The 21,605-nt window shown below is 49.9% G+C and overlaps 1 protein-coding gene across 3 annotated transcripts in view; it reads right to left on the reverse strand.

Annotated features, from left to right (window-relative positions):
- KAZN (kazrin, periplakin interacting protein) overlaps positions 1-21,605 on the reverse strand; it is a 576,871-nt gene that overhangs the window by 38,400 nt on the left and 516,866 nt on the right. For 2 of the 3 annotated variants that reach the window (XM_012555770.1, XM_012555771.1), the window contains 2 exons: positions 19,047-19,097; positions 16,981-17,148 (listed from right to left, as the gene is read on the reverse strand). In XM_012555770.1, the coding sequence (XP_012411224.1) occupies positions 16,981-17,148; positions 19,047-19,097 (219 nt within the window). Of the gene's footprint in view, positions 1-16,980; positions 17,149-19,046; positions 19,098-21,605 lie in introns of those variants that run through there. The other variant, XM_004377229.2, reaches the window with a different exon arrangement.

Here is a 21,605-nt window from a genome sequence, read left to right on the forward strand (position 1 = left end):
GCTTAAGTCCCATTAAGCTACCAGGGTCTGTGCTAGGACTCCTGGAGTGGAAGGGTGCAACAGCGGGTGGTGGGCTTTGGGGGAGGAAGGTGAGCTCTGGGCTGAGACGACAGAGGTGGATGATGGCCGGAACTGATGGACAGAAAGGCCCAGAGCACCTTCACTGGTGTCTGGTGCAAGCTTTTGCTACATACTCTCTTCCACCACCTCTGCCCTAAAATATTCCCTCCTCCACTTACCCTGGGCTTGAAGTTTGCGACTAGAAGGGGTCAAACAGGCTTGGGCTTATATGCCTGGGTCAAGGATCCATTAAGGGGCAAGGCAAAGTGTCTGTCCCTGAGGAGTTTGGAACACCCCTGGCACTTCTACTTAAATAGTATCACAAATGGAGTAACATGGGCCTCTCACCTGGTGGGATTCAGAGTCTTAGGGCTACAAGGTTCCCTCAGGTGATTTTCTGCATCTTCTGTCTTGGGGAAGAAGCTTTACTCACTTTCTATCCTTTACTCACTTTAGATAGTACAGAGCTTTGCTGGAGCCCTGGTGGTACAGTGGTTAAGAGCTTGGCTGTTAACCAAAAGGTCAGCAGTTCCAATCCACCAGCTGCTCCTTGGAAACCCAATGGGGCAGTTCTACTCTGTCCTATAGCGTCGCTATGAGTTGGAATTGACTTAACGGCGAGTTTGGTTTTTGTTTTGGTTACAGCTTTGCTACGTGGAACGATCTTTGGACCAGCGGCATCAACTTCCAGGGAGCTTGTTAGAAAAAGCAGAGGTTTAGAGGTGAAGCACCCTGTCCAGGAAGTTCTTCCTACTCCCTCCCCTGCTTGGAGAGGGAGAGAGTAGCCCTCAGTCCTGGTCCCCCAGTCCAGATAGGTGGCATTCTTCACCCTGGCCCCTGCGGGCCACTGGCAGACACCCTTGGTGACAGCGGTGGGAAGGACTTACAGTGCTAGCATTTTAATTAAAAAATTCAAAATTTGAGCCTTGACCCCGCTGGCGGGCTGGGCAGCCCACGCCCTGGACTTTGGAGGCTCCTTCCGATGTCCTCAGTGCCACAGAGGCTGCCTGCCCCCTGCATCTGCTGCCAGATGGAGTAATTAGATGCACTGTTCCCTGGAGCCGGTGGGAAGGCTTTAGTCATGAATGATGTTCTGTGATCCCAGGTTGGGGGTGGTGCTGAGAAGCATGCCAGGTGTGTCCCTGTGCCAGGCCGAGCCTGCCTGTTGCTCCCCGGGAACTCAGACCTCCAATGGCCGCAGTTAGGCTAGCGGCTTGGTGAGGTCAGGCAAAGGTTTCAAGATTCCTTAAGACGACTGTAGATCCCAAGCAATGCCAGATTCCATCTTCTGCAAAGTCTTCCTCACCTGCCCCTTGTCCTAGCTCAAAAAGACAAAACAAAACCAAACAAACCGATTGCCGTTGAGTCGACTCTGAGTCATGGCAACCCCATGTGTGTCAGAGTAGAGCTGCGCTCCATAGGGGTTTTCAATGGTTGATTTTTCAGCAGTAGATCACCAGGCCTTTCTTCCAAAGTGCCTCTGAGTGGACTCAAACTGTCAACCTTTTGCTTTGTAGCCAAACACTTAACCTAGTTAGTGCCACCCAGGGACTCCATTTCTCACCTGGACACTGCCATATTCTCCTAACACCTCATCTTGCTCTGCCCCTTCCACCCCAATCCCCCTCAGGGACCAGAGCACTTCAAAAAAAAATTTGAATCTGCCCAGGGACTTCTTCCAAGCTCCTTATGTGGGTGTCTTAGTTATCTAGTGCTGCTATAACAGAAGTACAAGTGGTGGCTTTAAGGAATATAAAGTTATTTTCTCACAGTTTAGGAGGCTAGAAGTCAGAACTTAGGGCCAGCTAGTATAGGTCACACAGTGGCGTAGTGGTTAAGAGCTATGGCTGCTAACCAAAAGGTTGGCAGTTCGAATCTACCAGGTGCTCCTTAGAAACACTATGGGGCAGTTCTACTCTGTCCTATGGGGTCATTATAAGTCGGAATCGACTCGATGGCAGTGGGTTTGGTTTGTTTGTTTTTTTTTTAGTGTAGGTCACACCTCTCCCCACCCCGACACACATCCACACCCCCAACACACACGCACGTGCTTACACGTGCTCTTGTTAACTCGGGTCGCTTTTCTGCACAGCTCTTTTCAAAGCCGGAATGCATCAGCTGTCGTGTAATGACCTGAATAATGTCTGTGTCTCCCACTAGACGGTAAACTCCACAAGGGCAGCAACTGGGCCTAGTTTTGCTCATTAGGGATCTCTAGTACCTACCAGGGGCCTCGAACCAGTGGTGCGCTGGTACGTGTTTACAACTGGCTCTCGGAGGTGAAAAACAAACAACCATATAACCAAAACCACTTGTTTATAGCATTTGCTGACTTCTGTGGTGTAAATAAGAGTCCCTGGGTGGCACAAATGGGCAGTGGTTAAGAGCTTGGCTGCTAACCAAAAGGTCAGCAGTTCCAATCCACCAGCCGATCCTTGGAAACCCTATGGGGCAGTTCTACTCTGTCCTGTAGGGTTGATATGAGTTGGAATCGACTTGATGGCAACAGGTTTGGTTTGGTTTTACTAACTGGAAGTTTGGTGGTTAGAGCCGACTCAGAGGCACCTTGGAAGAAAGGCCTGGTGATTTGCTGTCGAAAGGTGGGTCACAGCCTTGAAAACCCTATGGAGCACTGTTCTACCTACACACATGGGGTCGCTATGAGTCAGAATCAACTCGACAGCAACTGAGGTACTAATTTAAAGGTTGGTGGTTCTAATCCACCCAGGGGTGCCACAGTAGAAAGGCCTGTGATCTGCTGCCATAAAATTACAGTGAAGAAAATCCTATGGAGCAGTTCTACTCTGTAACACATGGAATCGCCATGAGTCAGAATCAACTGGCAACATTTTTTTTTTTTTTTTGATGGTGTAAATATTCCCACCATGGGCAGTTTTGAGTTACCAATGAGATGTCACTGGACACAGAGCTGGGAAGAGATAGATGCCATCAGTTCAGGAGCTGGTCTGAGCTAGCGCCAGCCCACCACTGCTGGGAACAGAAACCACCCTCTAAATATTGATTAAAAGAAGGAGGGCAGGAAGGGACAGAAGAAGGGAGGGACCAGGCTTCTTTCTCCAGGCTCATCTTCCACCAACCCCACCTCCTCCACCTCCTTTCAGCTACATCAAAGCTCCTTGTGGTTCTTCAAATGGACCAATGGTCTCCTTCCTTTTTCTCTCTGCCTAGGGCAGGGTGTCTCAGTCTTGGCACTACTGACATTTGTTGTTAGCTGTTCTCAAGTCAGCCTCCAATTAATAGTGACCCTGTATGTTACAGAGTAGAACTGCTCCATAGGGTTTTCTTGGCTGTAATCTTTACGGAAGTAGTTCTCCAGGCCTTTTTCCCAAGGAGCTGCTGGGTGGGTTTGAACTGCCAGCCTTTTAGGTTAGCAGCTGATTGCAAATTGCTTGGGGCTGAATAATTCTTTGTGTGGGAACCGTCCTGTGCATTGTAGGATGCTTAGTGGCATCCCTGGTCTCTATGAACTAGCTGCCAGGAGCAGCTCTCCAGTCATGACAATCACAAATGTCTCCAGCCATTGTCACATGTCCCCTGGAGGGCAAATTGCTGCTGGGTGAGAACCACTAGCCTATGATGTTCCGTCTTCTAAGAAGTCCTCGACATCACCCACCCTTGTCTGCTTGACAGACCCCTCCTAGATCTTCAGGTCTTGGCCCCGTGATCAGAGGCTCTCCCTCCTGAGTGTGTCTACACTGACAAGCTCATCACCTTGCTTTGATATCGACAGTATATAAATCAACCCCTCCATGACTGTGACTCTCCAGTGCCAGCTCAGGGTCTTAATCATTGTTGCATCTCCAGAGCCTGGCACTGGGAGCCTGGCACGTAGTAGGTGCTCAGTGAGTACTTGTTGCCTGTCTGATTGGCTGACCGGCCTCTGGTTCTAATGAGGAGCCAAGTCTCTTAAAGATGGATTGAGGGAGACAGAAGGGGAGGGACCTGGGCATAGCCCACTGTTATTGGCACCCCTGTTGTTATTAGTTGCCATGGCAACCCCCTGCACAGCGAAATGAAATGCTGTCTGGTCCTGGACAATCTCCATGATGGGGATCCGACAGTTGTGATCCATAGGATTTTCTTTGGTTGATTTTAGGAAGTAGCATTCCAGGCCTGCCTTCCTAATCTGTTTTAGTCTGGAAGCTCCGCTGAAACCTGTTCAGCATCATAGCAACATAGAAGTCTCTCTCTCTTTTCAGATCATAACAAATTATGGATAACAGTTTGAAGAATGGGAATTCCAGAACACTTAACTGTGCTCATGCGAAACCTATACATAGACCAAGAGGCAGATGTTCGAACAGAACAAGGGGATACTGCGTGGTTTAAAATTAGGAAAGATGTGGGTCAGGATTGTATCCTTTCACCGTGCTTATTCAATCTGTATGCTTAGTAAATAATCTGAGAAGCTGGGCTACGTGAAGAAGAACTCGGCATCAGAACTGGGGGAAGACTGATTAACCTGTGATATACAGATGACACAACCTTGCTTGCTGAAAGTGACGAGGACTTGAATCTGATGAAGATCAAAGACCACAGCCTTCAGGATGGATTACACCTCAACATAAAGAAAACAAAAATCCTCACAACTGGACCAATAAGCAACATCATGATAAACGGAGAAAAGATTGAAGTTCTCAAGGATTTCATTTTACTTGGATCCACAGTCAACACCCATGGAAGCAGCAGTCAAGAAATCAAAAGACATATTGCATCACTTTGAGGTCTAAGGTTCGCCTGACCCAAGTCATGGTATTTTCAATTGCCTCATATGTATGCAAAAGCTGGACAATAAGGAAGACCGAAGAAGAATTGATGCCTTTGAATTATGGTGTTGGCAAAGAATATTGAATATACTACGGACTGCCAGAAGAATGAACAAATCTGTCTTGGAAGAAGTACAGGTAGAATGCCCCTTAGAAGGGAGGACAGCAAGACTTTGTCTCATGTACTTTGGACATGTTATCAGCAGGGACTAGTCCCTGGAGAAGGACATCATGCTTGGTAAAGTAGAGAGTCACCAAAAGAGAGGAAGACCCTCAATGGGATGGACTGACACAGTGGCTGCAACAGTAGGTTCAAGCACAGCAACAATTGTGAGGATGGCACAGGACTGGGCAGTGTTTTGTTCTGTTGTACATAGGGTCACTGTGAGTTGACGGCACCTAACAACTTTTTGGATGATCTCCTTTAATTGTGGCATCACATTTCTGCCTCCCTCTAGCACTAAAAAAACCCAGTCGCTGTCAAGTCAATTCCAACTCATGGTGACCCCATGTGTGTCAGAGCCGAACTATGCTCCATAGGGTTAACCTATTTGCCTGTTAACCATTTGCACCACAGGGATTCTTCCTCTAGGACTAGAATTTGGAATATTAGACAACCAAACCTTATTCTAACAATTCATGGTTTTTCAGCTTTATTCATACCTGTACGAACAGTGGTGTAGTTCAATACTCTGTTGGACCTCAGTCCTCATCCTTGTTACATCACTGTGTGTCTCCTTGGGCTACTTATGTTACCCCTCTGAGTCTCAGTTTCCTCATTTATAAAGTTGAGACAATAATACATGTTCTATGGGATTCTGATGAGGACTACCTAAGATCCAGGGCTTTGAACCAGTTCATTCAATCAGTATGCTGAGCAAATAATCAGTTCATTCTGGTGTGAAGCACTGCTAAGATCATTTGTGTTACCTCACCATTTACATCTGTATCCTCAGTCCTTGGCCCTAAGCCTGGCACATAGGATTAGGAGGTGCTTAACCAATGCTTGTTGAATGACTTAATGAGTGTCTGTAAAGTGACTAGCACGCACCTGGCACAGTAAGCACATGGTAAATGTCAGCAAGTCATATTATACTGTCCCCTCCCAGCTTCCATCCCTACCCTACCCCCCGAAGAAGCCCGTCTCTGCCCTCAGTCCTCAGCCTGGCACCCTCTTCACATCTCTGAGGACGCAGTTGCTCTCAGCATTGGTGAGCATGCATCTCTCTGGTATTTCTGGGGGAGGACGGAGTCACCCTTGAGTCAGGCCCATCAGCACCTTCACCTGAACATGGGACCCTGCCTCCCATCTCTGATACCTAGGGCAGGGTGTCTCAGTGTTGGCACTATTGACAAGAAATGGCTGAGGTGTTTGGCTGGGTTCATGGGCTGCAGGCAAGCTGGCCCTGGTCCTGCTGCTGCCCTGGTCGGAATGGGCCACTGGGGGCTGGGTGGGGGGCTGCTCACGTCACTGCCCGGCCCCTGCCCGGCCCCCACAGGTCTCTGAGTTTCAGGAATAGTTGGAATGAGGTGCATGAGTGCCCAGCTGGCATGTGGGAGCGCTCACACGGGGGGAGTCTCGTTATTATCACTCACAATACTCTGCCATGGGGCATGTTAGAGCTGGTGTAAAACAGCAGATAATAAAAATAACTCCAGCTCGCGCCAGAAGGCCTCACAACCACAAAGGCTAATGGTTTGTGTTAGCTGCTGTTCAGTCGGCCCCTGACTCACAGCGACCCCGTGCACAATGGAACAAAACACTGCCCGGTTCTGTGCCATCCTCGTGATTCGTTGCAGATTGGACGGTTGTGTCCTATAAGGGTTTTCATTGGCTGCTTTTCAGAAGTAGCTTGTCAGGCTTTTCTTTCTAGTTGGTCTTAGTCTGGAAGCTCTGAGGAAACCTGTTCAGCATCGTAGCAATACGAAAGCCTCCAATGAGGGCACTGAGGGACGGGTGATGGCTGAGCATGAGGTTCATTGGCTGGGAATCAGACCCTGGTCTCCTCATGAAAGGCGAGAATTGTACCACTGAACGACCACTGCCGCAATGCTTGCCTACTGCTCGACAATTTACGAGTGTGATCTCATTGTGTTTTTCCCTGTGAGGCGGACGCAAGGTTCCCAAAGGCCCATTTCACAGAAGAGGAAAGTAAAGACCAGAAAAGCCCAGACATTTCCTACAGAAGGCACCACCAGAACTCAAAGCCTGCATTTTCTCTCACTAGCCCTCACTGGTCTCACACACGTCTCCTGCATCACTGGTACAAGCAGCTGTGATCTGCCTGACATTTCTATCCCTGTTATTATTGGCTCTTTCCAACACCCTTGTGAGATAAGTGGTTTTATTTCCATTTTACAGAGGGGTAAACTGAGGTTCAAAGGGACAAAATGACTGGTTAAGGGTCATAAGGGTCACACAGCTTATAAGTGGTGACTCTGGGACTGAGTCCTGGTGTCTGGCTCCAATGCCTAGGTCTCTCGCCCGTGCCCCTCCCCTGGAGTGGACTGAATTTTATCCGTTCTGCTGGGCTCAGGCTGTCACACTATGAGACCTTGTTACTTGCACACACATCAAGAGACAAAGGGAACTCAGGATTGATTCTCACTACAGAGCCGCACTCTGGCAACCTGCACCTGTTATCTCCGACCTCATTTGCTGAAAGGTCCTCAGTCCCCTTTCTGAGCAGTGAGCCCCTCCTCTGTCCCCACAGCTTGGGCCCTTGCAGTGACAGCTGTCAGAAAGGCCTTCTCCCCTCTCTGGCCTGCATGCCCCAGATCACAGGCTCCACGCTACCCCCAGGGACATCAGCCTGCTAACAAGGAGGGAAGCTGGCATCCTGTGGGCTTGGAGCCAATTTCAATGTGACTGTGATGTCTCTTAACTGTCCCAGGGAAAGCAATTAGGCAATTCAGAGCTGCCAAGGAGTGACTGGGCACCCTGGAGGCCAGAGGGGCCAGACACCTTGGCAGGACAGGCATGCCGTGCCCCCACCTACTGGTCCCTGTGCCAGTGGGCTCGGCCTTTCTGTTTGCACCTGGGACCCAATCTGTGGCAGGCTCTTCTGCCTTCTGAGCTGCTGCCACAGGCTCTGCGTCCAAAGGGACGTTTAGTTAGAAAGGCTACGTTCTCAGCCTGGCTCACCCCGTGTCTTACGGCATCACTTTCCTGACTGCATAGGGATCCCGTATGAGCCACAGGTTCATGTTGGAAAGGTGGCATGCTCGAACAGCTCCAAGAACCCCTAACTCAGCACCTCAAGCACAGAATATTGAGACTAAAGGGGCCTGAAGAAGTCATCTGTCCAGATATTTCCCAGAGGGTGTTCCATGGAACTAGACAAAAGGTCTGGTTCTGTGATCCCAAGAGGTTGGGAAACGCTAGGTGAGCAAAAGTAAAATGTTTTTCTTTACTGCAGACCTTGTCAGAGTCTTGATACGCTAATGTGTTGTGTGAATCTATAAGGGGTGGAGATACTTACTGACCCAGGGATTCCCCCTACCCCCAGCGGAATCTTGTGGTCTGAGGCAGCTCGGGACACTGGCCTGGGAGTCAGGAGTTCTGGGTTCTAGAATCAGCTCTGCTGCTGATACCTGCATGGCTGTGGGCAAGTCCCCTCCATCTGCGATACGGGGCTGGGGGTGGTAGGCGAGAGGCCCCCGATTGCTGTCTCGGTTCTAAGTCTCGCTCCCTCTGGTCCTATACCTGGGCCAGGCTTAAAAGCTTGTACCAGTTGCTAAACTTACATGGCCTCGGTCTTCTCATCTGTATAAAGGGGCCTGTCCTGCCTACTTCACAGGGCTGGTCAGAGGCTGAACTGAGATCACTGATTACTACCTGGCTAAGCTTTTTATATGTATTAATTTATTTCATCCTTAAAGCTGCCCTCTGATGTAGTATCTTCCTATTCCTACTTCACAGGTGAGAAAACCGAGGCACAGAAGAGGTAAAGTGACTGGCTAAGGTTACCAGACAGCAAATGTAGGACTGAGCTTTGAACCCAGGAGACTTGCCCAGAATCTGCTGCTCTTAATCCGACTCCAGGCCGCCTGTGACTGAGTGTTGTAACTGTAAAGGGCTGTGAATGGGCATGGCGCTGTCCAAAGTAACATCACTGTGCTTTATCAGGAGATGTGCATAGTCACCTGGGGAGGGTCTCTAGGGGAGCCTGCTAGTGGCCCCCCATCTTCCCGGTCTGCCAGGGCTGAACTGGGGCCTGCACCGCCTCTCACTGATGGTAAGGAGGTGCTGTGGGGAAGCCTAGGGGTGCTGAGGAAGAGCGGGGAGCAGGAGGGGGTTTGAGGCAGCCCACGCCCTTCTCCCATTCTGGAAATATCCAGGAGGCCCTTGGAGGGAGCTTAGGACCATCTAACCCTGTGGTTTTCATACTGCCTTGAAGCTGCTAAATCCTTTGCTGAAATGAAACTGTGATCTGGCAGCCAAATAAACTGGAGCTTCTGGCTAAAGGGCAGTGGATGTGTGCTTGGGAGTGGTGGCCTAGAACACCCTTGCCAGCCAACTTCTGTGGCACGACAAAAGACTCCTAAGACCCCACAGTGGATAATTACTGACCTGCTCTGTTTTAGAGTGTGTCTGAGGCCCAGAGAGGGAGAGTGACTTGCCTGAGGTCACACAGTGAGTCCTTGGCCAAGCTGGCAACCAGGAGTCCAGGGCCAGGGGCTGGCTCCTGACTGTGCTGGGCTGGGGTGGTGGGACATTTGGAGTCCCAGGGTGGGGGTCTGGGCAGAGCCCTGCTGGGCTTCCTGTGCTACAATTCCTCAGATGGTGGCTTGGGCAGGCTGGCTCCCAATCTAGGGCTTGTCCTCTGGGGCCACCATCGATTGGTCCCAGGTTGAGGCCCACAAATGCTTAACGGAAGCTTGGTCAGTCACAGGTCCAGCGAGGCTGGGATGGTGGGTGTGCACAGGTGTCCTGGGAAAGCCCCTCCACAGAACTTAGAACTCAGACTCTCGCTGTCAGGTTTGACCCCTGACCCTGCCACTCCCTGACTGCGTGCCTCTAGGCAAGCTGGAACCTCTGTGTGACCCGAGGCTGGCCATGAGGCGGTGGATGTTCCCACTGTGCCAGTCCCCTTTGTCCTCTGTGCAGCAGGGCCCAGGAAGCCCCTGGCGGAGGGCTGCCTTGGGGACAGCCTGGGTGCGGCTTCAATTTTGCTGGGGAGCTCTGGGGCTGCCCGAGAAAGGGGTCTCAACCTCCCTTACAAGGGTTCCTTGGGGAAACTTCCCAACGTCAAGTCTCCACTAAAACACACAGGCGGGATGTGCCGCCGTCAGCCTTCCCTTGTGAACTCCTGCAACTGAGCCCACCCTGAGGTACTAGCTCAACACACACAGATCACAGGGCCTCACCCCTTGACTTTACGACTCCATAGGTGTGGGATGGGGCCTGGGAATCTGTATCATTAAAACCCAAGGCAAGTCAGCTTTGACAACCACTGATCTACTGATGGTTCTCAAACCCTGTCTCACCTTCTTTTCTTCTCACTTACTCCTTCCACCACGGGGCCCTTCAAATGGACTCTTACATGGAAGTCAGTGCGCAGCAGGTAAGAGCAGAGCTTCTGGCTGTAGGTGAGACTGCAGCCTGGCCTGCTAGCTCTTCACCAGCCATGACAGCCCCTTGAAGCACCTTTGAGGAATCCACTAGGGTTTCATGGAACACAGATACTCCCTATTTACTCTACTCTCTTCTCCATTTCTGGGAAAACTGAGCCCCTAAAAGCTGGCCTTCTCAGAGATTGGCTTCACATTAGTGAGGCTTTCTCAAGTTCGCTGACGCTTCCTGTTGATCAGCTGTCCCTAAAGGGAAACTTGGGGGTAGTAGCTCTCCTATTACTGAGAGACCACATAACATGAGAATATGGACTTTTGTGGCACAATGCTGGAGCTGAATCCTGGTTCTGCTTCTTCCTAGCTGTGTGACTTTGGGCAAGAACTCACCTCTCTGTGCCTTGGTTTGCTCATCTGTAAAATGGGGACAATAGTAATATTTGTCTTGGAGGACTGTATGAATGATTATCTACAAAGAGGTTGGCACTGGGCAAGTGCTCTAAGTTAAATAAAAAGCAAGGCACAGCTGGCTGCAAGACCAGTGAGCCTAGGCTCTGACACTGGGCTTTACAGATATGCCACCCCAGGAAGACCCTCCGGTCCTCTACCTCAGATTCTAACTGCTTCCATGCCTTTCCTACCTCTGGTTGAACTTAAACCCACGTGGTACAAATCACGGGGAACCCAAATCATGGGCCAGCCCTGCCCAGTCTCCAAAACACATTCAGTCTCACTTCTGAGCCTATAAGATGAGGATTATTACACTCATTAAACAACTTGCTTGAAATCAGATGCAGGGCCAGAGCTGGGAGCAACGATCCAGGCTTCAGCTGCAGCATCTTAAGATGGGCCACAAATGAACCCCCAAGGGCAAATCTTTCCTTTGGGGGTTCTGGGAAGATGACGTGCAATTTTACAGATTCTTTTGCTTTGGTGCAATTAACTGCTCATTACTGGTAATCCATTAAGAAAGTAAGCAGGGACTCCCCAAACCTGAGACTCAGAAATGTACAAGAACACCCAGCTAGCATTTTCTGAGAGTTGATTCAGTTCCCCCTGGGAGCGTGCTAGGTCATTGGAAGTCCTGCCATTTTTAGGGAGAATTGGCCAAGGTTTTCAGTTGCTGCTACTCTTGCTTCTTAAAGATGGATCTTCTTGGGACGGCATCCTCATTCAGTTTGTCGGGGATGGCGGACAGAGCCCTGTAGAATGCAGCGTTGCATATTTGCAGTATTTTCCAGTAACTGGGCTTTAAGACAGCATGCAGTTGTGGCTCACCCCAGCGGCCATCGCAGCTTTATACCAGATCTGCACGCCTCAGTTTGCCTGTAGGGTGACACTTCATTGGTGATGTACTAGGACTCTGAGATTCAAGTAACCCTAGCATAAAGGCAACGTCACCTTGCATAATAGAACACCTAAGTTATTTTTTAAGTTCATAGGGCATTATAATATAAAATAACCCTTTATAAGATGAAGAGTAAGCTAATTATAAATGTTCCCTCTTGACCCTTTATCATCACCAAATTCGTTTTCCACTGGAAAATGGGAACAGGTGGGAGGTCGGGGACCATGACATGTTCTAAGTGATCAGGGTCGAAAAACTCAAGAGCCCTTTGTTCACAGAAGGTGGGCTGGGTTGGGGGTGTCTGCAGTCCCTGTTTTGTAAGAATGCATCTTTTTGGGAAGGGGCCCATAGATTGTTTTATCATATTGTCAAAAGGCTGATGGCCCCCATGTTTCAGGCCCACTACACCTGGATCTCCGAGGAGCCCAGGGTGACTGAGCCTACAGCAGCCCAACACCGCATGGTCACTGTGTGGGGCAGCTGCCAGTGCTCAGGCTCCTCCTGTGGCCCAGAGGGACCCCACACATCTCTCTCCAAGTTGGGGTGGAGCTAGTTACCAGGATGCTGGAGCACTGGTATAGCGAGGGGTTCGATGACAGGGCCAGGAAGAAGGATGGAGAACTAGTGCTTGACCTCAGCCTGTTTCGGCTCCTCCCTCCCACCAGTTCCCCTCTGGGGGTGGGTTTTCTGGGCCTAGTGGGGAGGGGAAGGTGGGTAGAAATAGACTCAGTCACAAAAGCGGGGACTGCCAGGCTGTGCCTTATATCTCAGCTCCAACTGACTGGCAGTGGCAACTGAGGGACAGGAGTGAGGGCCTTCAAATCAGGCCCGGCTGAAGCAGCAAAGATGCCCAGCAGGCACCATTTGCGCAGGCCCAGCCTCTCACCGCCCAGATGGTGGAGTGGTTAAAAGCACATGCTCTGTAGTCAGACCCCACAAGTTCAAAGCCCAGTTATACTGCTTACTAGCTCCGTGAAGCTGGACGATTTACTTAACCTCAGTTTTCTTGATAATGTAGGCTGTAGGAAGATTAACTGAGTTAATACATGTAAAGTGCGTAGCATGGACCATGGTAAGTGAGTAAGAATTGTTAGACATTATTATTGTTGTTACTATTAGGTTATACCTCTTGGAGCCTGCCAGCACAGTTGGCAGAGCACACAGAAGGGCCCACTGGGTATAGTCATGAAGGCTGTGCACTGCACAACCATGGAGAATAGCACCTTCTAGAGTAACGCGGTTCCCAACTCACACAACTGTACACTCGCCCTGGATGCCCTTGGCAGCCCTCCTCCAATTTCTGACCAGTAGGTACCACCTGAAGTTGGACCATTTTTGGCAAGGTCTTGGAGAAGTCTCTGTTAACAAAGGAGGTGGGGTGGGTTTTGAGTAGAGCTACAAAGACTTGAATAGGGTGTGGCCTGGCCCTTGAGAAGTTCACAGGATTTTAGGAGTGATAGCTAGTGGTGCAGTGGTTAAAGTGCTTGGCTGCAAACTGAAGGGTCAGTGGTTTGAACCCACCAGTGGCTCCGTGGGAGAAAAATGTGGCAGCCTGCTTCCATAAAGATTACAGCCTTGGAGACCCTATGGGGCAGTTCTACGCTGTCCTATAGGGTTGCTATGAATCAGAATCAGCTCAACGGCAGTGCGTTAGCTAGAATCTTGGCCATATAACTCCTCCCTGGGCCAAAGTTTTCCCCACCTGTATGAGGGGTAGGGTTAGTTCTGGGATGGCAAATAGGGTTTATCCTTGTAATGGCTGTCTGAAGCGTTGTAAAGTGAAGAAATCAGAGGCCAATTTGGGATTGGGGGAAGGGCTCTTTAACTGATTAGTGATGTCTGCCTGGGCCACGGCGAGGGGAGCAATGGCATATCCGCATTGGGTCGTTTGCACTCCTTGGATTAGCCCAATGGTTCTCAATCCTGGCTGCACATTAGGACCCACAAGAGGAGGTTTTACATTCTGATTCTGGGAATAGGGCCTGGGCATCAGTATCTTTTTCTGAAAGCTCCTCAGGCTAATTAATTACAGATGACTGCTTAGTTCCGTGCAGCCCTGAGCTTTCTAGACATTCTAGGATCCTAAGTATACCTCTGCGTCCTTACAAAACAGGGATCTCCTTTTATGCTTTCTTGGTATAGTCTATATATTACCTTGCTTTGTGCATTTTTCCAGCAGAAATAGCCGAGGAGTTAAAAGGCCAATCTCCCATCAGTCTTACTGCTGGGGAGAATTTTTTTTCTTTAAGCTGGGGGTTATCTGGGTGGCCTCTTTTCTGGCAGTAGATCTGGCTCTCACTGTAGGGTCTTACTGGTGGAGACCTGGGCTTTCGTCTGGAGGGTCTCCCTGGGCTGGGAAAAGCCTGGCACACTCAGGCTTCAATCGAGGAAGCCTATGGCCCTGTCTCTCTAAAGCTCCTCTCAGCCTCCATGGTGGGCAGAAACTGGGGAAGGTGCAGAGGCCCGCGAGGTTTGCGGAAACAACATGCCCCAAACTCAAGGCCCCAGCTCCGGCCTTTGGAACAAGTGAGGGGGGAGGAGGAAGCAGATGAAAGCTGACTGGGGCCGGCTGAGCCCTAGGAACACAGGGTGCCAGGGCTGAGGTGGTGGCTTAGGAACACAGGGCAACCCTGGATGCTGGCAACACCTCGCAATTACAGTCAGGATGGCAGAGATGAGATGTTTCTGGGAGGCCACCCCGGCTGGGCCCCTCATGCACTCAGAATCCAGCCAGCTTTCCTCAGCCCCTCCCGCTGGCCCCTCAAGACCCAGCCCTGGAATTCCAAGGAGCGGGTTGCTCTGGGCTTCGCCTCCCAGCGGGGCACAGCCTCCCACCCAGAGCCAAATAGAAGCAATCAAATAACATAGAGTTCGGTAATATTTTAAAATAAGCTTTATTTAGATTTTTTTTAATATTTTATATTTGCATCCATGCCTTCGAGAAACCCTTCCCATGGGAAAGGTTATTTTCATCTAAACGTTACCCATAACTGGTTCGCTATTTGACGTAGTTCTCTTAAATAAATCATCCTTAGTAACTTTTAGAATTATCTCCTAATTTACAAAAAATTGAAGTGAAAAGGAACTACTAAATCATAACCAGGAGTGGTTGCAATCTTATTTTCTCGAAGTAAAGGAAAAAAAAAATCAACCAAAAGAAAAATAAATTCATGGGGGGGGGGGGGATTTTCTAAAATCTCTCTGAAGAGCAAGACGCCAGCTATGGCCGCTCTCTTACCGCCAGCCTCGGTTTAACAGCTCAGCCAGAGGAGGACAGAAAGATCCTGATGAGGTGCCCTGCCTATTTCTTCCCAACCCCTGGATCAGGTCGAAGGAAAGAGAGCAGCCGACCAGAGCTTTTCGGTTTGTTTTAGAGGCTTTGGACCAAACATCCTATCCATTCTGATAGATACTCCAGCATGTTTTAATCGCCTTGCATCTTTTTAAGAGCTGATAATGTTACTGTTAGCAGAAAGCGCAACTAATGTTGTCTAGAGGGTGCTGTGACTTGAGCTGTGTTAATGGTTACGGAGAAGCAGAAAGGGGATTCGCGGGTCAAAAGATAAGGTGAGTTGGGTTCTAGGCCTTGGGAGGATCCAGCTGAGAAGTTCACATTCCTCCCATCACCCCGTGTTAAAATACACCAGTTCCTCTGCTCCTGAAGAAGCCTCACTGGGGCCAGCACTGCTCCCGCGATGGGGAGATTCAATGTTCCTGCCAGCCCTGCTCTCCTGGGGTGAGTGGGCTCAGGCTGTCTAGATGGAGGACAGGGCCACAGGGATCCCGAGAGATTTTAAGTGCTTGCAGGAGGCACCAACCAGAATGGGGAAGGCAAAGGGCCCCGGTACTAGATGCTGTGTTCCCAAGACCCCCCCACTTGAGATGGGCACCTCCCTCATCCTTCCCAATGACACTTGCCCAGCCACGTGCAGAATGGACTGAGGATGACAAAGACACAGCAATGGGGAGGACCCTTGTGGACCTGACTCAGGCCGAGGGTCCCTTGGGTGGTACCCTGTGGGTGGGTGGTTGGCTGTCTCCCCTGCATTCAGCCTCTCCCAAAAGGCAGACCCAAGAGAAGGTGACCCCTGCAGTTGGCGCTCTGCTCACGGAGGTCAGCGTTCTACATTTTGGAACAATAAATAGATAAAAGCCTGGAGACAGCTGTGGGTGGGCAAAGGGTGGACAGCGTTTCATGCAGGGCCAGGAGGTGGAGGGTGGGGGAGGAGAAGGAACAGAAAAACGCAAGCTTTGAAATCCAATGGTCCCTGGGTTCTGGCCACACTAAACCCTACCTCGCACAGTTTGGCAGCAGCATGATAATAGAACAGACACATCGACAGACACCCGCCTCCCGCCCGCCCCATGGAAAAATATACATTCTGATATTTATGCAATAATTTAGATAGACTACGTTTTCTGCATTTGTGCAAATAAATTAAATGAAACAATTTTCTTTTTTCCTTCAAGAAAGAAAAAAAGGCAAAGCAATTTAAAAACTGGCAGGCCGTTCCAAACAGCCCGTTGGACCTCTTGCAAACCCAGCCAGGACAAGGCCCCTCGGCCGGGCTTGCGGGTCTTGGGAGAGAGCAGACCTTACCCTAGTGATGATGGCATTTTGTGGCAAAAGTGACTTGGGCACACCCCGAGAACAGGGTCTGATCCCACACATTCACACCGGGGGACGGGGGGCAAGAGGAGAGGGACACATCAAAAACAGACCACATCCTCGGCCTCAGCGAGACAGGCTCCAGCAGTCGGGGTTTGGACAAGGGACATTTACAAGCACAGGTTCTCAACAGTTTTGTTATTTACAAATACACAGCAGTCCTTCAAGTTTTCAAGTTTCATAAAAAGGAGGAGGGGAAGGGAAAGGGAAAACAAAAACAAAACCCAACAAACCAAACAAAAAGAAAAAATAAAAAAATAAAAAGAAACCAGATTAATAGTACAACTGTATCGCTCCAAGGACAACAAAGAGTTAACATGTTCACACACGGTTTGTAGTATGTACATCAATTACAGAGGTGGCGACGCAGAGGACGGGGTTCACACTTGGGTTTTCGCTTGTCAGAGGCGCCCAGCCACACCCAGCACCCACGTGTGCGGGAGCATGACCGCGCACATGCCCCCGAGCATGCCCATACACGCAGCCCCACGCACACACACGCACGCATACACGCCTGCCGGGCGGCAGGCACAGGGAGGCGGGTATCACCAGTCTGCGTCCTCCTCTATGTAATAATCAGGGGTGGTACCATCAAAGAGGCCGGGGTCGAGGGACTTCCGCTGCTTCCCTCTGGCGAAGACGCGGGAGATGGAGCCGAATCCCATCTTCTCTTTCTTTTTTTTCCGTTTTTGGTCTTCAAGATCCTCTAGTGACTAAGGAGTTGGGAGCAGATTGCAGACAGAGAGGAGAGAAGAACAAAAGCGACCTTAGCCGGGTGCAGAGATAGTGAGCAGGATGCAGGGGAGGAAAGGCCTCTCTCAGCTTGAAACCAGTGGGTCAGGGACGGGGCCATGGAAGGCTAAGAACACCAGGGTCTGCCCCTCACCAGCGAGGTGAACTTGGGCCAGGTACTCTCTGGGACAACAACAGGATCTACCCAAGGCTAACATGAGGATATTACTAACCAACCAAACAAAAAAACCCCAACCCAGCTGCCACTGAGTCGATTCTGACTCATGGCGACCCCATGTGTGTCAGAGTAGAACTATGCTCCACAGTGTTTTCAATAGCTGATTTTTTGAAAGCAGACCACAAGGCCTTTCTTGTGAGACACCTCTGGGTGGACTCGAACCACCAACGTTTTGGTTAGCAGCTGAGTGGTTAACCGTTTGTGCCACCCAGGGAGGATAAAAAGGCATAAAGCAGTGCCTGGCATATCATAAGCACTCAGTACTAAGATGGACTAGGAAGAAAGACCTGGCAATCTACTTCTGAAAATCAGCCAGTGAAATCCCAATGGATCATGGCGATGGCACAGGACTGGGCAGTGTTCCAATCCACTGTGCCTCGGGTCGTCATGAGTCAGGAACGGACTCAACAGCAGCTAACGACAACAACAACAAAACATTAGCTGTGGTGGTTGTTTGCATTACTATTATTACTGAAATTCAATTTCAATTTTGTCTTTCAAGGGCTTGCAGGAGCACACTCACGAACACCATCAAGCCTGTGATGGCACCTGTGCTGGGAGAAGACCACAGGGACAGAGGGGCAGCCCCAGCCCTGTCTGCGGTGGCAGTAAGCGTACAAGCTCCCTGTGATCGTGGAAAAGAAGGTCTAGGGGACTCCAGACAATGAAGGAGGAAACCTGAGCTTTGTTTCAGCCAAGAGCAAGGACTTCAAACAAGACATTGGACACTGTGGGGTGGGGGACTGGGGCTGGGGCTGGGGCTAGAGTTCTAGTCTTGGTTACATTACTACCTATGGGATCTTGGAGAGTCCCTCAGATTCTCTGAACCCCAGTATTCTCATTTGTGAAATGGGGAGAACAACAATAACGATGATGATGATGATATGTGCTCTGCCCTCCTGTCTGGGTAACTATGGGGATGGTGGGGGTGGTGTTTGCAGGAGCGCTTTTACAAACTGTCAAGTGCTTCATACAAAGACACAGGGTGGCGTTATCCATAAAAAAAGGTGGGGGTTAGACTAGACATCAGCATTATCAGAACTCCAGGCCCCATCCCAGAACTGGTGGATCAGAACCTCCAGGGTGAAGGGCCCAGGAATCTGTATTTAGAAAATCTTCCCAAGTGGACTTTGATACAGATGGGTGGCATGCAGACTGGCATTTGGGGACCCCGGGACTAGAGACGTGATCCCAGAGGGCCCTTCTGACCTTCAAATTCTGACCTTCAAAGCTTGTCTGCCCTGCAGCCCCTCACTGTGATGATAAAATGCTGACATGCTGAAGATAAATAAAAACTTTTAGCAGTAAGGAGCCCCAAGAGCCCACTAGCTGGGTCACCAGCCGTCAAATAATCACAATTCTAAAATGCAGCTGCCAGGAGAAGACACTCACGAGGGCAGTAGACAGAAGATGTGGTATACTTAGTAGGTCTACAGGTCTGTTGACGTGGTTCAGAAGAGGACATGTGAGAGGCAGACCCAGGTTCTCAGCATGGCTCAGGCACCAGCCTACACGTGACTCAGTTAGTGGCTTCCCTTCTCTGTGCCTCGGGGGCCCGAGTATGGAAGTAGGAATGACCAAGGGCCCAAGGAACAAGGGATGGTGTCATGGTCAAGCAGGGCGGGGTGAAGGCACACCTACCTGTACAATGGGGTTGTGCAGGTTCTTCTGAACTGGGCCGGGACTGTCGCCCTGCAGCCAGAGGAAGGGGACAATGAAACAGCAGATACACAATACACTCAAGCACAGAGGGGGCTCATGGGGTGTGGGTCTTCCGTGGAAGGAAGCTGTCCCTCCGCAGCCACCCTGCCTCTTTAGTGGAGAACCCATCTCCCACCCCTTAAAACAGACAGTTCCAGGTGGCTCAACAACTGGGTCTGGGGTTGACTGAGATGCTGCTTGGACTAGGGGTCCTGGTCAGACACCCTGGGGGTCCTGCTCTGGTCTGGCCCCTCAACCCCCAACACTCACTGACCAACAAACCAGTCATTCAAAGGCTTCTAAGATGCTGTCATACTGGTCCACCCTATTAGTAACTGGAGGTTGATTATGTTTGGTGCTTTTCATAAAGAAATGTAATTTTATTAAAAAAGCACACTAGAGTAAGTTAAAGAATTCCAGGACAGGAACAAAACCCAAGAGGCCATGTAGCCTCTAGGATTCCCTACAACGAAAGTAAGGAATCCTTTCTTTTGTGGAAGAGCAAGCAGGGCTCATTAGCCTGATTTAAAGATGAAAAGAGGCTGCAGACAGTCCAGCATCATGGAACTAATTAAGAAGTGAGCCAGAACTTGGACTCAAGACTGACTGATTCCTTCTGGTCCAGTGCTCTTTCTAGGACACTTTGCAGCCAGTGGGTGTGAAAAAGCCTTCACTACATCTAAGAATCAGTCTGCCCCACCTGGGGGCAACTAGTTCACCTTAACGACAAAAGTCATTACTAGGGACCCCCTGGTGGTTGTTTGCTGGAATGGCAGGCATAGTGCCATTTAGAAACAAAGTATGTGTCACTTGGGTCAACGTCCACCCATCTTCTCCAACCTCTCTGTGCTGAGTCCCCACTGCTGCTCTAAATTAGTGGCCAGAGCACAAGAGGATGTGGAGGCCCTTAGCCCAGGCTAGGCTGTCCTTGCTGGTACCAGGTCAAATGCCTGGGAACACAGGGTTACCTGGAGCGATTTCCAGGCTCTTCCTGGCTTACTTGTGTTGGGATGGGGGATGAGGAGGGCTGAGAGAGGGGATGTGACAAATGGTAGTTTAGTCTTTAGTCCCATCTCAAGGCTTGCAAAGAGAACCCATTCTACAGGCAGCTAAGATAGTCCTGCGCTGGGTAGGACCATCTTTGCCAAATTTTGGGGGAAGACAATTTCCTGGCAGCAGGGGCCCTTGTAAGATGAATTTGGAAATAAACTTGCTGGACCTGACACCTCTAGCAGCAGGTATGTGCCAAGGTCAAGTGGGGCAAAAGGTGAGGCCTGGGTCAAATGCAATTCAAGAGGCCTTCAGAGAACTCTTTTTGCAGAATAGATTTTCCAGCAGCATTCGGCTGTCAGTGCTCCCCACAAGAGGACAGTGTGGTCCCTCCTCGGGAAGGTATTCTCATCTGGGACGTGCAGGGACACCACAGGGTGTCTGGCTCCAGGCTGGGGCTCTCCACACTGAGCTGTTGAGTGAAGGGCACTGCTGGCTGCAGGGTAGCTCAACATGAGCCACTCAGAACCAGAAAGGATGCTAGAAGCCCCTCTAGTGGCCCACCTTCCTCACGCTGGCCCTGTCAATCAAGACAACCTTTGTGACTCATGTCCTTTCCTGGGGACAACAGGAGAATACACCACTTCCTTAAAGCCCCAGTTAAGAAAGAATCCCAGGCAGCCCTGAGCAGGATTCTTCTGCAGGTGACTTTCTCCCCTCCTGACGTGGGCTGTAGCAAGGCCCCTGGGTCAGCAATCCCTGCTAACACATCACCAGACCGAGGCAACTTCTTTTAGTTTAGTCTTTACGACTTTTATAAGCCTTTTTCATTGTTATTGTGGGTTGAAAATGTTTCCACGATTATTACTTGTACACAGGAAAGTTATTGCTTTTAATAAATTGGTTTTTCAACCAGCACCATTATGTGCTTGCTTATTATTAGTTCCAATAGCTTTTAGGCTATTTTCTTGAGTTTTCCAGGTAGCCAATCATATCATCGGCAAATAATGGTCATTTGGTCTTTTTTTCCCAGTATGTTCACCTCACTTCTTTTTCATTATTTTATTTCACTGGTTAATAAAGCAACATTAACTGAGGTTTTGGAAAAGGCTTCCCTTGCACGATAAGTCCTAACCCTACTGTGTGTCTCTGTCTTTAGTACATGGCAGAGAGCCCTCCGTATTATCAATTGTGTGCTGGAATAAGAAAGTGGACCCACCTCCTGACCCCAGTGTTTCATGTTAGAGCCTCGATGTGGCTTCCTCCTGTCCTCTGATGCTTTATGCACCTTTGTTCACCCCTGCAACTCCCTGGGAGCCCATCTGTCTGCCCCACCAGTCATCAAGAGTTACGTGGCTAGAGACTTGTGCCTCTTGGTAGCTGGTGCCCAGTATGCAATGAAGAAGTGTTTGATTAAATAAGCAAAGCAAATACAGGTAAGGGCCATTTAACAAAGTTAGAACAAATTCGTGGGACACCTCTCAAGAATGCCAAAACTACTGGAAATTA

This window comes from Trichechus manatus, unplaced genomic scaffold (genome assembly GCF_000243295.1).
Source record: "Trichechus manatus latirostris isolate Lorelei unplaced genomic scaffold, TriManLat1.0 scaffold00048, whole genome shotgun sequence".
In the NCBI taxonomy this organism is placed as follows: domain Eukaryota; kingdom Metazoa; phylum Chordata; class Mammalia; order Sirenia; family Trichechidae; genus Trichechus; species Trichechus manatus.